Source organism: Echiichthys vipera, assembly GCF_963691815.1.
Source record: "Echiichthys vipera genome assembly, chromosome: 13".
Classification (NCBI taxonomy): Eukaryota; Metazoa; Chordata; class Actinopteri; order Perciformes; family Trachinidae; genus Echiichthys; species Echiichthys vipera.
In genome coordinates this window covers 20,093,744-20,109,879 of record NC_139838.1, presented here as the reverse complement: position 1 = coordinate 20,109,879, position 16,136 = coordinate 20,093,744, and the positions used below count along the sequence as shown (strand labels likewise).

Genomic DNA, 16,136 nt, shown 5'->3' with positions numbered 1-16,136 from the left:
AATGGAAAGTACACTCAACTTCAGAGAGAGCCGTCCTTTTGAACCATTTTCAAAAGCATACAGGAGTAATATATCGTGGTATCCTCCCTCAGCTACTAACATATTTGTGTTGTGTGTGGACCCTAAAGCACTTAACATCCTTCCTATTCATCTAATGTCCAATTCATCTTCTTTCAATGTTTAAACTTCATCTTCATGTCATCAATGATAGGGCGATATCTTTTTGAAAGTGCTTTTAGTGTTGCATGCGGATAAAATCACAATATAATACATTTTTTTCATTTTCCTTCCAATGTGATCATTTTCTCTTCTATTATAACATTTGTCTATTTCTCTGTGTGCACTTTTGTTTTCATGCACATCACAACACTGACTTTTTTTTTTTATCAAGCAAAGTGCTTCCAGCTGTCTCATTGATCAAGTCAGGAAGTGCACGCCATCCACGCAGGATGCACGTAGTATGTAATATATTCATGATATTCATGCCCTTTGAAGTCATTTGTTTGCTTCCTCTCCATTCACATTCTTTCTCTGGAAACCAGTGGACTTTAAAACATTTTACAGATGCTGTTGGACCATAAAATAGAGATCTCACATGAGAGGTGACTATATTACTTCTCTTGTATTTCACTCTAATGCTCTAACAGATTGTCGTTTTATACTTTAATCACTGTGATAATCTGTTGGCATACGTTAGCTCCTACCCTGATGTGCAGTGATTTACTCCTCTGTTGGCACCATAAAATAGATATGTTTAATATGCATCATGAAAAATACTCCTTATAGCTGTCAATTATCTCTCTAATGACAGTTAAAGTCGTCAATATTCCTATCACAGATTACAGCCATCTCTTATCAGCTTTAGTATCCTGTGGTACTTTAATGCAACACTGAACAAAAACAAGTTGTTGCAGCAAATGTTTGGGAAGCATTGAAAATGTGTGTGGCATGATCCAAGAGGGGTCTGGGGGGTCCTCCACTAAGATTTTTTTAACAGTAGATGTCTGTGTTAATCCTAATCAGATCTTGTTTGCAGTCAGAGAAGAAGAAATGTGACAACCAACCAATCAACCAAGAGGAACAATCAGAGCCAATTCCAGTCAGCTGAGATCACAGCAAAACAACCCGGCCTGTTTGCAGTTTGACTCCAGTTCTGTGCAGTGAAACATCTTCGAATCATGCCTGCTGTGATTAAGGAATACAGATGTCCTACAAAGTGAACTACTCTCCTCTCCTGCGTGCACACACAACACCGCCGCCGCCTCAGCCATGTCATAAAGTGTGTGACGTAGCCTACAGCTCCAGTATGAAAGGGCAAACTCTGCTCAGTCAGGCAGACGGTGCAGGGCTGCGTGGGTCAGATCCACCTGATGACAGCGTCCCGGCTCTGAAAGTTCACCTGTGGCCGGACGGTGCAGAGGAAACCTCAGGGATGGAGAGACTGCTGAGGAAATGTCAGATCAGAAACCAACTGGTCAGGGAGTGCATGGCCGAATGCCTTGGGGTCTATGTCCTGATTGTGAGTATTTTTTTTTTTTATGGATCTAAACTTAAGTTAGTTGGACGAAACCTTGCTGAGGCAAAAACGTTTCTTTTCATCTATTTTACAGTTAGCTGCAGCCCTTTGCATTTAATTTAAATGGGCTGTAAACACAGAAAACAGTGAATTTCTTCTCTATCATTTCATCCAAATTCTCACTGTGGTCGGGAAATTCAACATCAAGTATTTAACATAATTACATGCTTACTCGCCTGTTTTGAAGCAGCTCCACACAATGGATAACTAAGGACTTTGGCCTGAAAGAAAGATAGACAGACACACTTAAAGAGAGAGAGAGAGAGAGAGAGAGAGAGAGAGAGCGGTGAGTGGGTGAGGATGGGTGAGGTGACAGGGGAGGATAAAGAGCGAGGGTGGTGCATCTGTGATTTGGAATGAAGCAGAGATGTTTGTTTGTCTCTGCTGGCTTCGTTTGCGTGGTTTTGTTTTATCTCCACTTGTCGGAGCAATGAACGTTTACAGCTCAAATCATAAAGCAGGTTCCTTAGCAATGAAGTTCATAAAAACAGGAGATTATATCGAGGTAATGATGTGTGGTCGCTTATCTGTGCCAGACGTGGCTGAACTTTTGAGAAGGGGTAGTATTAAATAAGTACATACTGAACTTCTGGCTATAATTCATTATTTTGTTGGTTAATTTACTTTGTTTGGCTTATTTATTAAAAAAAAAAAACAATGTTAGAAATAAATCAACTAAACTAACCTCTGCTTGAATGATGAGTTTTACATTTTTAGCACTCAGTCAAAGTTTCATCACATCTGGAGCACTGGAACACATTGTACATACACTAATTGTAAAGTTATGCAGATGATGTTTGTTTTTGGTTTTTGAGATCTATGTTTTGGTTCAGGCATCTAGTAAGGATGCCCCCTGGGCGCCTCCCTAGGGAGGTTCCAGGCACGTCCAGCTGGGAGGAGGCCTCGGGGAAGACCCAGGACCAGGTGGAGAGATTATATCTCCACACTGGCCTGGGAACGCCTCGGGATCCCCCAGTTAGAGCTGGTTAATGTGGCCCGGGAAAGGGAAGTTTGGGGTCCCCTGCTAAAGCTGCTGCCCCCGTGACCCGACCCCGGATAAGCGGATGAAGATGAGATGAGATGTTTTCTTTTTGCACTGAGGTTGATATATTCTTCTAACACAATTCTCCGTCTCATGTAATTACAGCTGTTTGGATGCGGCTCCGTTGCCCAGGTGACCACAACTGAAGATAAGAAGGGGCAGTACCTGTCAATCAATCTGGGTTTTGCTCTGGGAGTAACATTTGGGGTCTTTGTGTCTCGTGGAGTCTCCGGTAAGGGGCTGTTTACGGAATATTATGTTTTACTTTGTAAGAAAAAAAGTCCCCCAGCCGGTTGGGGCACATATAATAAAATATGTGCATGTATATATAAAACAAAAACAAATCATCAATAGTTGAGTTGCATTGTGGGTAATGTAGGTGCCAGGTTTCGTCAAAGGAAGAATGTGTGGAATAAAAAAGTATATCTCTGGTTCTGCTAAACCCATTTTGATATCTTTTATGTCTGCTTTTATGACTGCTGAATCCCTATATTTTTATCTATTTATTAAACAATTCACTATATTTCAAAGGAAATAAAAACAAAGGACACAACCAATTAAGTCCCAAAAGAAAAAAACCAAACCCTCCCTCTGTTCTGACCATCATAACTTTTCTACAGCCCCTAAATTGTGCACAAAACCCAAAATGCCTGTATTACATCTTATAATATCACCTTTATTCATAATGCAGGTCAAAACATTTTGATTGTAAATTATATGTATATGCAAAGTGTACTTAAAAATATCTTTTGTATCAATTTCATCTCCATTCTTGTTTTTTCCACCCGTAAGGTGCTCATCTGAACCCGGCTGTGTCTCTGAGCTTGTGCGTTTTGGGGAGACATCCCTGGATGAAGCTGCCTTTCTACGTCTTCTTCCAGGTGCTCGGAGCTTTTCTGGCTGCAGCCACAGTCGGCCTGCAGTACTACGGTGAGTTGGCAACAATGATCACTGCAATCGGAATCACACACTGTCTGTCAGATGAAAGCACGAGGGGACAGTTCATATTAAGGCTGGGTCTTTTTTCTTATTTCTTACAACAGATCTTTTGGAAAAAAACAAAAAAACAATTAATTCGTCTGTCTCTCAATACTTTGGAACGTCCCAGTATAGTTTCATTCTCTAAAAAGGCAAAATAGTTTCCAAAAAAAAAAGAGCTGAGCACTGTAGTTTTCATCAAATGTGACTAAAATTAGAGTAATCAGCACATTTTAACACTTGGGGACTATTTTCAGCTGTGGATTAAAGCACATTTGGTGCTCCAGTTGGTATTTCTGGCAGCAGGACTGTGTTTTGAAGACTGACTCATATTCCTCGTAGTTTGTTGTGGATCGTTGTGTTTTTAATGGTTTGGAACAACAATAGAGGAACACACTGTATCAGACTATACTTATTAGAACCAGTTATTCAGTTAGTTTTAGTCTTTCAAAACAGAAATAGATTATCAGCAGACATACTCTTTAATGTTTATTAATAAAACTTGTAATGGTGACAAAATATATAAGTATTTAATTCCCTATGTCATACAGGCTTTGAACACAGAATGGCTGCATCAGGGAATACTTTTTATTTTATAAGATATGCTCTTTCATTATTAAATTAGTCATTTACTGCTACCTGCCCAATTGCATTATGGACATTGTATACTCTGTATTTGCAGGTTTTAATGTGTATTGTATGGGGGTCATTCCTGTTATGGAGCAACATTTAGCCTCAAAACCTTTGAGGGAAAAAAGGGAATTTTCTTTGGGTTTCTTTTCGTTATATAAAAACTGAGACTGTCAGAAAAACATATTTCAGGCACTCAAATAATAATCCTTATTGGGTGGACTGGTTAATATGGGTCCTGGCTAATATGATCACCCTACTTCACTCCTATTATTTATTATTTAAATAAATCAATTAAAATTAATGATATCACTTCCTGATGGTCTCAGTGGAATTTTAGTCTTTTTTTCAATCAGTGAGAGTTTTACTTGATTTTTAAGATGATTGAAGAAAATTAGAGTATTTTATAATTCAATAGTTTATCATTCTTAAATAAGTTAATTACTTTGCACTGACCGGGTAAAATCGAGACCAAAGAAAAGGTCAGTAAAGTTAAGAAATATATATTTTTATTTGCAGCATTCTGTGTTTGTGATCAAGAAGACTTTAACCTATCATTTAAGCCATTTGTTCTAAACATTTTTAAGACTATATGCCATTTATCCATCTGTGTTTGCAGATGCTATCAAGACCTACAGCGGAGGACAGCTGACAGTGACAGGTCCCACTGCCACAGCAGGCATATTTGCCACTTACCCAGCTGACTACCTCAGTGTGTGGGGAGGTGTCGTTGACCAGGTCAGACACTGTCACTCGCTTCAGGGTGAATTTAGACCATTTTCCCATCATTAAATCGGCCTAAATATAGGACAGGATGTGCACACAGCTGCCTCTCTGCACAAACATAACACTTCTCACGTGATCCAGGTGATAGGCACGGCTGCACTGCTGCTCTGCGTCCTGGCTCTCGGGGACCGGAGGAACAGCTCCCTCCCCGATGAGCTTCAGCCTGTTCTGGTGGGAGCGGCAGTGCTGGTCATCGGCATCTCGATGGGCTCCAACAGCGGCTACGCCCTCAACCCGGCCAGAGATTTTGGACCTCGACTGTTCACTTACATCGCCGGCTGGGGAGTGGATGTTTTCAAGTCAGTAGTTTCACTCAGAGGACATTAGTTTGTGTATTGAAACTGTGAGATTTGTAGCCATTAATGAACTTAATCCTGATTATTTTACAGGGCTGGAGGTGGTTGGTGGTGGGTGCCCATAGTGGCTCCCTGTGTCGGGGCGCTGCTGGGAACACTGATCTACGAGTTGATGGTTGAAGCGCACCATCCTCTCAGTCCGTCTGAGCTCCAGACCTCATGTCAGGAGGCCACTGAAGGCAAGAAGGGACTGGAGCTGGAGGGGGTGGAGCCAGACTGTCAAAAACCCAGTTAGTGGTTAAAAAAAAGAAAGAAGTAGAAAACTGTCACATATACAGTAAACTCCATTTAAAGTCTGATACCCACTGAAGCTGTCTTTGTAAATGTCTTTCACTGATTCATTTTGACAAGCATTTTGGTTCTGATAATGGGAATTGCTGGTGAATGCAGAATTAACAGTAGGGCTGTGTACTGGCAATAATCTGGCGAAATGATAAATATCAAGATACAGTGGTTACGATTCAATATATATATATATTTATGTATATCTTTTGGAAAATTTAAAGTACACACCACTACAGTACCAGTCAAAAGTTCGGACACGCTTTCTCATTCACTTCAATGCGAAAGTGTGTCCAAACCTTTGACTGGTGCTGTATATGCATATGTTGTTACATTGGAGTGGAAGAGAACAGCTACCTTACGATCGGAGGTTTAAACACAAAATGAATCAATGTCTGCCACAAATCTTTGCATGGAAACTAATGAAAATCAAGTGTTTTTTAGAATATTTCCGGTATCAAAAAAACCCACTGCGACGCACAAGTGTACTTTCTCACACCCAGGACCAACAGAGGAGTGAAAACAGTCCCGTTTGTAAACAGAAAGAAGTAGCAAACTCTGCTCTCGATGCCACCCAGAACTCGTCTCTTTTACACATTTATTTTCGAAACAGCACAAAAGTGTAATGGCATTTCAGCAAGCAGACCACAACCATGGAAAAGAAAGTGACATGAAATTTCCACTATCGAGCTATATAAATATGATATCATGACATATAAAAGATACAAACAAACGAAAAACAAAAGAAAAAACATTCTCAGGCCTCCATGACGTGACCGTGAAGGCGGTTTTTGAAACATACAAAATAAATGTGAGTACAGCAAGCTCTGTAGATAAAAAAGAACTGTTTGAAAGAGATAAACATTTGTATTCATACACATTAAGACAACACAACCCCCCGCGCTCTTCCTCTGATTTGTAATTACAATGTATAGCTACCTGGGGGGGGGGGGGATTCTTTTAAACTTCAAATTGTTTTGGAAAAAAAGAGAACAGTACAAGTACAAATACTATACGTATTCACATTATCATAGCAAGTTACTAAAACCAGAACGCTTTCTTTTAGTGTAATATGTATTTACATGGCAAAACGTACACATTTACTACTGGCAGGAAACCTGACCTCTCTTCTTCTTCTTCTTCTAGCTTTACGATTAACAACATCACACATTATTCACACTACACAGGTTACAGACGACCAGTAACCTCGTCTCCTAATGAAATGCTTTCAAGAGAATCTCATCTCACGTCTGTTTGCGTGGAAATCGCACTACGCAGTGCGATTTCCACGCAAACCGACTCACGAATACCAACAGCAGTAATGTGTTTCGTATAAATAAATATTATAGCAACATAAAAATCAGTGTTATATTCTCCAAATACTCCCCTTCATGCTTCAGATGTCTTGCAATCCTGACTTGAGATCAATTTAAAAAGGAAATGGGGAAAAAAAAAAGCCTCTGCAGCGGTTAAAACTGATCTCAGGCCGGAACAATGGACTTGGACAAGTGTGAACACCACGGACAATGTTAGGTACAAAAATATCGGCACTACAGCTGTCAGGGGTACAGTGGGAGGTGTGTGTATTTAAGTGTGTTACATGGAAAAACAGGCAGGGTGGTTACAGTCAGTGCAGAGTGATTGCGATGGAAGGACAAGACGTATTAAACACAGTATGGCTGATATATAAATGCTTTACTCTGGGGGCTGTTTGCGAGCTTTCCCACCCAAGAGTCTATCACAGGTGTGTTCAGTTAAGTGACCAGTAACATGATCAAACATGCAGTTACAATTGCACAGAAGAGGTGCCGTAGACTAAGAGTAAAACTGTTTATGGTGATTTAAAAAAAAAACAAGAAACTGCACAGGAAGCAGCTGTTTCATATCAGGATCAACATTCATATTCTACAGCCTCCCTCTTCCGTCACGCCCCTCGACTCCTCTTTTGAGATGACCTGTCCTCCCTCCCTCCCTCTACTGGGGCTTGTCTGTCTTGTGTGCGGTAAGGAAGGCCATGCCGTGGGTCCTGAAGTGGGTGTTGAGGTCCGAGGCTTTGTCGAAACGCCGGCCGCACACCTTGCAGCACATATTCCCCTCTCCGTCCTCCCCCTGCGCCTGAGGGGAGCTGGCGGGCGAGCCGTCGGGAGAGCCGTGAGTGCGCGGGGCGACACGGTCGGCATCTCCCTGGGTGTCCCGCACGCGGTGAGTGATGAAGCGGTGCCTGCTGAGAGAGCCGGCTGACGCGAAGCACACGCCGCACTGCAGGCACTGGAAGGAGGCGGTGTCTGCGCGATGCTGGGGGATGTGGCGCTGAAACTCCGCCCCGTCCTCGGTGGAGAAGCCGCAGGGGACACAACGGAAAACATTGTCTTCTTCCTCCAGCTCGTTCGATGTCGTCGCAACGGATGCCCTGGTTCTCTTTGCAGGACCTGCAGGACCCGCAGCGCCATCCTCGCCGTCCTCTGTGGCGTTTTCTTCCTCGTCTCCAGCCCTGCCTCCAGGAGGTCCGCCCTCACCGTCCTGTTCGGAGGAGCTACCTGGTCCTTCGCCCCCTGTGGCTGCACGCTTCCTGGTCATGGGTCGGTCCTGTGGACACAGGAAGGGAGAGAGACTAAACGTGTGAAGCATTGATACACAAGGCAAAAAGTGCAACGGGAATTTATACCCTGCGGAACAAGATGAATGTGTCCCAATTCCATCCTACAGATTATTAAAAAGAAGGAACTTGTTTAACTTTTATAGCACACACATCCAAAAGCAAACAAACACACAAATCCTTACAGACAAAGTGAATAAAAACATGAATTGACTTGAACCCTAACACCATCTTTTCATTAAAACTACTGTACACTACCGCTGTATATGAATTATAGCAAACCACTTGTGCAGTTAGAATACAAAAACAGACTTATCTGTTGTTGTAATAACAGGAATGAGGATGCAGCTTTTGACGACTAATGTCCAGAAACAGAGAGAAACTGTGTGTTCACTCACCTGTCCATCTGTGGTTCTGTGATGGAGCCGAACGTGCTTGTCCAGTAAGAACCGACTACCAAAGGTGCGTTTGCCTTCTGTGCAATATCTGAAAAATAATTACGCAGGTTAAAATCGGTTCATCAATATAACCTGAGCGATATTTGGGAGTTTTGACATTCTTATTACAATCAATTGGCCAACTGGAAAAAAACAAAGATTCATACTGAGGCGTTTTACAGTGTAAAAATCAACTTATCAGTGCGATCTGGTGAACTTAATTATGTAACACATTACCCACCAGCCAACATATACACTATACTGATACATCTGCAAACAGTAATATGGCTGCATTTTAATCATAGTTGTGGATCAGTTTGTGTCTGAACTATAAAACATGCATTTGGTGAAAGCTTAATTAACTCACTGGCAATGGAAGACTCTCTTGTTGCCCTCGTGAATGACGCGCTCGTGACGTCTCAGGCTGGAAGACGTGCTGAACGTGCCTCCGCAAATACGACAAGGGAACTACACACACACACACACACACAGAGGCAGATAGAGATAAGATAAAAAAGATATTGGGTCTCAGTCAACTGTGCTGCAGTGCAGAGAGGAAATTAACTCTGTCCAAGTACGGGCGCTTCTTTTTCTGCTTTAACCTCAACAGTCAGAGGTCATTTTCCATCCACAAAGTGCATTTATCTGGTTAAGCTCTTTACATTCGGTGCACTAACTCGGGTAAATAAAAGAGGTAGTATGCTGCACCTTGCCGTGCTCCATCTTCACATGACTCAGATAGTCTTCGTTGTCGGTGAAGGTGGTCTGACACTGGGGGCAGGTCCATTCGGTCTGGGCGGGGGGATGACTGCTGCTGCTGCCCGGGGCGGTCGAGTTAGCCCCCGGAGCCTCGTAGTCCTCGTCATCGTCGTCGTCTTCCTCCTCTTCCTCCTCCTCCTGTTCCCGCCCCCAGTCCTCTCCGTCAGAGTTGTCAGGTTTTCCAGAGGGTTTAGATTTGAGGCCAGAGGGGCCCGATGCGTTGGCCGGGGCCGGGTTAGAGGCGTCTGACTGAGACTCTGTCTGTTTGGCTGAGGGTCCTCTGTGAGCGGTCTGAGGAAGGGGGCGAGAGGAAAGTGTGAGGAAAGAGGCATACAATGAATTAACTAGAAATTACCTAAATTAACACAAAAACTGATTGCCGCTCCAAAACTGTACTTGGTATAGAACTTAGGACAAGGTAACTGAAGAGGAACCTTGCAAAGGCCGATTCCAAGAAATTGCTGTATGCCTTTGTTGACACCACATTCACTGTGGAAAGCAATGAATGGGCAACACAAAAACGCAAAAGGCTAATTCACAATTTTGCAGTGATATTATATTGTATCCAATCACATTCTAAAAGCTATGATCTCTGAATATTTAAATATATAACAGTAAGTAATAACATTGTTTTGTTTTCTGTTTTAACACGAAATGCGAGTGCAGGATATCAGTATTTGTATAGATCATAAATGTTTACACAAAAAAGGCCTATTCAGCAGATATGGATGGAGATCAGCTATGTTAACGTTACTATATGCACACGTATAATAATATAAATCATGAGTAGCTCTCAGAAGAAAAAAAGGTTGGAGACCCCTGATATAAACACACCTTGATATGCTCCATCATTGATCCTTTCTGGGCGTAGAGCTTGGTGCAGTCAGGACACTTGAACACATGCACTTTCTGCTTGGCTAAATGAGTGTCAAAGTGCATGTACAGCAAAGGCTTTTGGGTAAAAACCGTATCACACATCACACACTTGTAGATCATTCTGCAAAAAAGGAGAAAAATACAGACAAAAGAATTCATTTTTCGTGGCTATTTTTCAAACATCCTCTGAAGATATCTCTGTTCATGTGTTGAAAACATCCCTCGTATTGTTTTGGTAGAGGTTGGTACACGTACTTGGCCTGTCCTCCGGTGAGCGTTGGGTGCTGGGTGTTGATGTGGCTCTGGGCGCTGGGGGAAGACTTGAAGGCCATGGGGCAGCTGGGGCACTTGTGGAAAACCTCGCAGTGAGCGGTCTGAATGTGGGACTTGATGGAGTTCAACCCTCCGAACACGACCTGGCAGCTCGAGCACCTGGAAAAGACCGTGATACACAGTATGAAAAGAAGCATTTTTAAATCCATCTTGGATATACCCGTATAGTCCCTGAAACGTCCGCTACAACTTCAATTACATCAGTACACAGGAGGTTTTTTGTGTGTATTTGCACTTGGTATCCAATCACATCTATTGACAAACTGCTTAATTAGTCATTTCATACAGAAATTTAACTACTGTAGCACAGAAATAGCTAAAATATTTTATACTGACAAAAGCTTTGAAATCCCTAAAAAAGGGAGTTGTATAAATCATAGATCTGTGATGTAAATTTTAAAAAAGCATTCAAGCTAGCTTACTTATTACCCTTGGGGCTCTGGGTCATCTAAATAAAATTGAAATAAAAATACCAATCTGAAATAAATAATCAGTACTCTTTCTAGTCAAGGCCGAGACATCACAATTATGAAGCTTTGTTACAGGATCATTTAGCAAATGGTTCCAGGTCTTAAAGATGGTTCGGGGAAGTGTCTCCACACCTGTATCCAATGCGCCTGGCGAAGTGCAGACAGGCCTCCTCCAGATGGGTCTGGAAGCTGGCCTGCCGGGCGATCCCCCCACACTCAGGACACACATGTGGCGCTTTGTGTTTATGGATCCTCTGGTGGGCGGCTATGGCGCACGAGTTAGGCAGCATCATGGGAGGCGAGCATTGCGTACACGTCTGAAACAGAAGAAAAGGGAAAATCAAACAGTGACCACCAGCTGTTCAATGACAGATATCAGACAGGTATCAGTGACACGAAACAAAGACGCACTGAGTTGGGAGCAGCTCTGATCTGCTGGAAGTGGGTGACCAGCTCAGGCTTGCCAGAGAATTGTGTTTGGCACTCTGAACATTTGAAGTTGTTGTACTGCAGCCCCTCTGCCTTCTTGCAAGGCAGAGGCATCAGTGCTTGGGGGCCCTGAGGTGCGCGGCGGACCGTTCGAGGCTGAGCTGCTGGAGATGACGCATCCTTCATTGGGCTAGAGCTGGCAGAGACGGCGGAGCCCCCGGGCGTGGTGGAAGGAGAGGAGACTGGAGGAGAAGAGGACGAAGAGGAGAGCAGGCCTGGTCAGCCAAAGGTGGAAATCAGAAGAGAAAGATGGGACGTGGTCAATGGAAATGAAGAGGTGACTTTTTCCAGTTATTTCTTACCTCATATATTATCAGACTAACGTATTTTTCAGGATCTGTCATGACTGTAATAGATCATCATGATTTGAAGCTGAGACGATTCCACAGAAAGAGAAGCAACTACTTTATTGATTAATTTCTTGACATTTTTTAAACAAAAAGTGCCAGAGGTGCCTGTCTTTTGTCTTCTATGATAGTAAATTGTGTAAATTCAGTATCTTCGGGATTTGGATGGTCAGCAAAAACAAGCAATTTGAAGTTATTGTGACTGACATTTTATATGCCAAACATTTAATCAAGAAAATAATTGTCACGTTGCAGCTCTGGCGTGACGTCTCATCAACAATTCTGACAATCAGTCGTCCTTTATATCCTCTGTTTCCTACTCCTTAAAATGTGAAAATGTTATGCTCTGCTCCATTTGAGTAAGTGCTCCACTTTCACCAAGGAGGTTATATTTTTGTTTTGTTTTTGTTTTTTTGTCAGCAGGATTATACACTTGGTGGAAGGGTGAAGGGTGAAGCGTTGACCAAAAGGAACTCATTACATTTTCGTGTGGATCCGAATTACAGTGCGAATACACTAATTATTTTTTACTTTAGTTACCATTGAAAGATCGGGCATGGCCTTGGCAGGGGTCTACGCTCCCTGAGTGCTCTTCTTGTTGTAAATCGAATGTCTTTGAGCTTTGGAACCTCAGTCAGACAAATCTGTGTCTGTGTCTGTGTCTGTGACTGTGACGGGCATTTTCTCTATTTTCTGACATTATATTGACTTAATTTTAATAGATAAACAACAAATGAACCAACTGTTAACCATGAATCGTGAGCTGCCAACCTACTTACCACCAATGGGCGTTATGTCTTGCTGTCCAATCATCTGCTCTACCGTGACAGGCCTCATGACCAGGTGCGAGCACTGCATAACCAGTCCACGCTCCTTATGCTCCCTGGCGTGCAACAGCAGGCTGCACTTATTGAAGAAGGCCAGCCTCTTAGCGCAATGGTTGCAGGTCACCTCTATGCGTAGTGATCGTCGGTCGTAGTGTCGAGCCAGGCTGCGCTCCAGGGCGAAAGCATCTCCGCACTCCAGGCAGCGGTACCCTGTGGCTGGGAGCGGGAGACCCCACTCAGGTGGTGGAGGCGCTGAAAGGTCGGGCTTGTAGCTCGGCAAAAGGTTCTTACTGTTCAGGATTTTGTTAAAAGCCTCCACCAGGCTCGACTGACTGCGGGAGATGACCGCACCCGTGCTGTTGACGATGGAGGCCGGTTTGTTCGGCTGGAGGGTGCCGCCTATGATGGTGCCGCTACCTCCGTTTGCTGTCTTGTTAGTGGTTGTACGTACACTGATCCCACCAGCAGCAACTGAGAACTTGGGCGAGGAGGCCACAGAGGGGGTTGCGGGCAGTGCAGCAGATTTAGTTATGCTAACAGCAGTGGCAGAAACCTTGGCCTTGTCAGATGCAGCCATTTTGTTTTGGACCTTTGTGGCAGCAGCTAGCATGACGCTGCTGGCTGCGAGTGTAGACACGGGTAGAGCATTGAGAGCACTCACTTTCTGCGAAGTTGTCGTCATGTGACCAGGGGAGGCTTCAAGTTTTTGGGCCTTGTTTCCCAACACCTTACGTTCTCCGGTTTGACTTTTAGGGTCCAAACCTTTTCCTGCGGCGCCACCTTTAGGTGCAACCCTTGTGACAGTTCTGGTGATTCCACCTGTGGAGGTTTTTATTGTTTTTATTCTGACTTTGAGCGGTCGGGCAGGAGCCCCAGAAGCAGCAGGTGCAGCAACGCCTGCTTCTCCTCCGTCAGTGGACTGAGGTTTAAGCTTGCCGTCATCTACCTCCATCTTCTCATCACTCGTTCTCCCGTTTTCTCCCTTGTCAGCTTTGCAATCGGCAACCTTCTCTATACCATTCCCCACTTCCATCTCTTCCTCCTCCTCTTTGGGCTCCCGCAGTTCAGACGGAGGCGGAGTGGAGGCCAGAGCAGGGCTGGAGCAACTCTTAGCTGGGACTTGAGTAGTGGATTTTGGCATCTCTGGTTCAGGACTCTCTGGTGAGTCTCTCTCTTCTATGACGTGTTCTGGATGCCTGTCCTCCCGCTGGGGACTCTCTGTTGACCCAGACTGGGGTGTTGATGAAGTCAGAGTAGCCCCTGAAGGGGTGTCCCCAGGTTTAGGGTGAGATGCAGCAGAAGATGTGGGCTGTGTTGAAACAGAGTCAGACTTGTAACGTCGGCTCAGCTGAGTGCAAGTCGGGGAGTCTGGGCTCTCCTGGATCACAAGTGGACTCCCCAAATCAGGGTCGGAATCCTCCTCCTCCATCTGCTGGTGCTGAAATCCAGCAGGGCCACTTTTTGGCGCTCCATTAAAAGGCTGAGATGAGTGGAGCGGATGTGAAGATAGGGCAGAGGGTGGAGTGGGAAGCAGAGGCTTGGAAGGGGGAAAGAAAGGTGATGCTAGTCCAACCGCACCACCTGCAGCCAGAGGAGAGGACCCGCCTGATAGAGAGGAAGATGAAGGCAATGATGCTTTGACACCATCTGCTCGCTCTTGGCCTGTATCCTGCTGCTGCTGGTGTTGCTGCTGTAGAAGCTGCATCTTCCTGGCCCGGCCCACTGGATCTCCAGACCCCTGTGCCACAAGAGGTTTAAGTCTGTTGAAAATGTTCCCGCCCTGCTTGTGGGACTTGGCTGCACCAGCACCTGCTGCTTCTGAAGACACTTTAGGGGTGTTTATTGACCATGGCGCTCCGTTAGACTGGGTCTGGCTGAGGGGAAGGGGCGTGGAGACACCAGACGTCCCAAAACCGTTGTGGTTGAGAGCCTCGGATTCAGTCATCCCAGGGGCACACGCACCTAGTCTAGGACCCACATCTACCCCTGTGATCACATCGATGGTGTCCTCGTCCGTTTCCTCCTCCCCTCCATCAACGGCCTCAAGGCGCACTTTATTCTTCACAATCACACTAACAATCGAGGTGTCCGCCTGGGGATCGGAGGGGCTCGGCGGTCTCAAGGATGACCCGACACCCACCACCACGCTATCTGACTTTCCCAGAGATGCACCTGCAGCTCCATGGGGTCCCTCTGCCTCATCTGGAGCAGACTGGATGGCCTCTTTGGCATCTATATCAGGAATGTCAAATGCTGCCAACAGGTCATCAAAATCTGGGGTCTTCATGTCCCCCATACCGGGATCAACTCCTGTAAAAAAACAAACAAACCTAAATTCAGAGACATAGTAGCAGGAGGCAACAAAGTATACAATTATTATCTGCTTGTATTGCACCTTCGGCACACTTGGTTTGTGTACTTTGCACTGTTGTCTACGTTGTTTTGTACTCTGTTTACTTTTTTGCATTTTAGTTAGGAAGGTTTTTGCACCATGTGTATGTGTGTATAGTGTATTATACCTATATATGTAGCATGTTGTCCTGTGTTTATATGTAGCACCGAGATCCTAGGGAAACGCTATCTCATTGCACTGTATGTGGGGACAATAAATGACAATAAACCTTGAATCTTGTCCATCAACCTCTGCTCTGCCTTGCTGACATAAATCCTACTACACAACCTCAACATGCAAAATATTAAAACGGTGGTAAATCTAATTTTCTTTAAGCAAAAATACCAAGAATAAAACATTTGGCACGCACCTTTGTTTTGACAGAAGTGAACAAGCTGAAGCAGGTTAGCTTGTCATCAGGGAAGCTAAGCTAAGCTATCAGGTTATTCTGCACTAGCATTTGTAGCAGCTAGCGCGCTCGTTTCTGCAACCAAACCCTGCTCTGGTAACAGCTTCAGCACTCATTTGCTATGAATGGGAAACACTGATTCAATAATGCTGTCGGTGCATGCTTTAGCTTTGCAGTAGTGGCCATTTGAGGAACAGTTCAACCGGGGCACCGTTTCATAGCAGCGGTCTCCGTTATTTTGGAGCTAACGATATTCCTTTGCCGACTGGCCGCTGAGCTCCAGCCAAGACAGAGAGAAGGGGTCATTTAGCTAACTAGCTCGCGTTCGCCATTAAAAAAACACAATTAAAGAGGTTTTCTGAGGCATGGTGTGAAATAGAGAACAACCAGGTGGTCGTAGGGTCGACGATGTCACAAAAGAAGATGGTTGGGATGGGGATTTATGTTTAATATTTCATGTATTTTGATTGTTTACCTGGATATGCGATTCCCGACTATCCTAGCTCGTTTTTCAGCTGAAAATGCAGCGTTTCCGGTCACATGACCCCGAA

The 16,136-nt window shown here is 44.3% G+C and overlaps 2 protein-coding genes across 3 annotated transcripts; one reads left to right on the top strand and one right to left on the bottom strand.

Annotated features, from left to right (window-relative positions):
* Positions 1–1,204: 1,204 nt before the first annotated feature.
* aqp10b (aquaporin 10b) lies at positions 1,205–5,603 on the top strand (the record flags this gene model as incomplete). The annotated part of the gene is made up of 6 exons (XM_083925200.1): positions 1,205–1,519; positions 2,724–2,850; positions 3,411–3,548; positions 4,846–4,964; positions 5,094–5,311; positions 5,402–5,603. The coding sequence occupies 6 exons, from the start codon at positions 1,205–1,207 to the stop codon at positions 5,601–5,603; spliced, it is 1,119 nt and encodes a 372-aa protein (XP_083781326.1).
* Positions 5,604–7,099: 1,496 nt separating this feature from the next.
* znf687b (zinc finger protein 687b) lies at positions 7,100–16,098 on the bottom strand. Of its 2 annotated transcripts, none has more exons than XM_083925871.1 (10): positions 16,061–16,098; positions 12,737–15,094; positions 11,533–11,825; positions 11,254–11,438; positions 10,574–10,750; positions 10,277–10,439; positions 9,392–9,733; positions 9,051–9,151; positions 8,645–8,732; positions 7,100–8,236 (listed from the first exon to the last, which is right to left on the bottom strand). In XM_083925871.1, exons 2-10 carry the CDS (start codon positions 15,078–15,080, stop codon positions 7,625–7,627), a joined length of 4,305 nt encoding a protein of 1,434 aa, XP_083781997.1. In that variant the 5' UTR covers positions 15,081–15,094; positions 16,061–16,098; the 3' UTR covers positions 7,100–7,624. The 2 variants fall into 2 exon arrangements, with proteins under 2 accessions (XP_083781997.1, XP_083781998.1); XM_083925872.1 differs by having other exon boundaries at positions 11,533–11,792.
* Between the last annotated feature and the right edge of the window lie 38 nt (positions 16,099–16,136).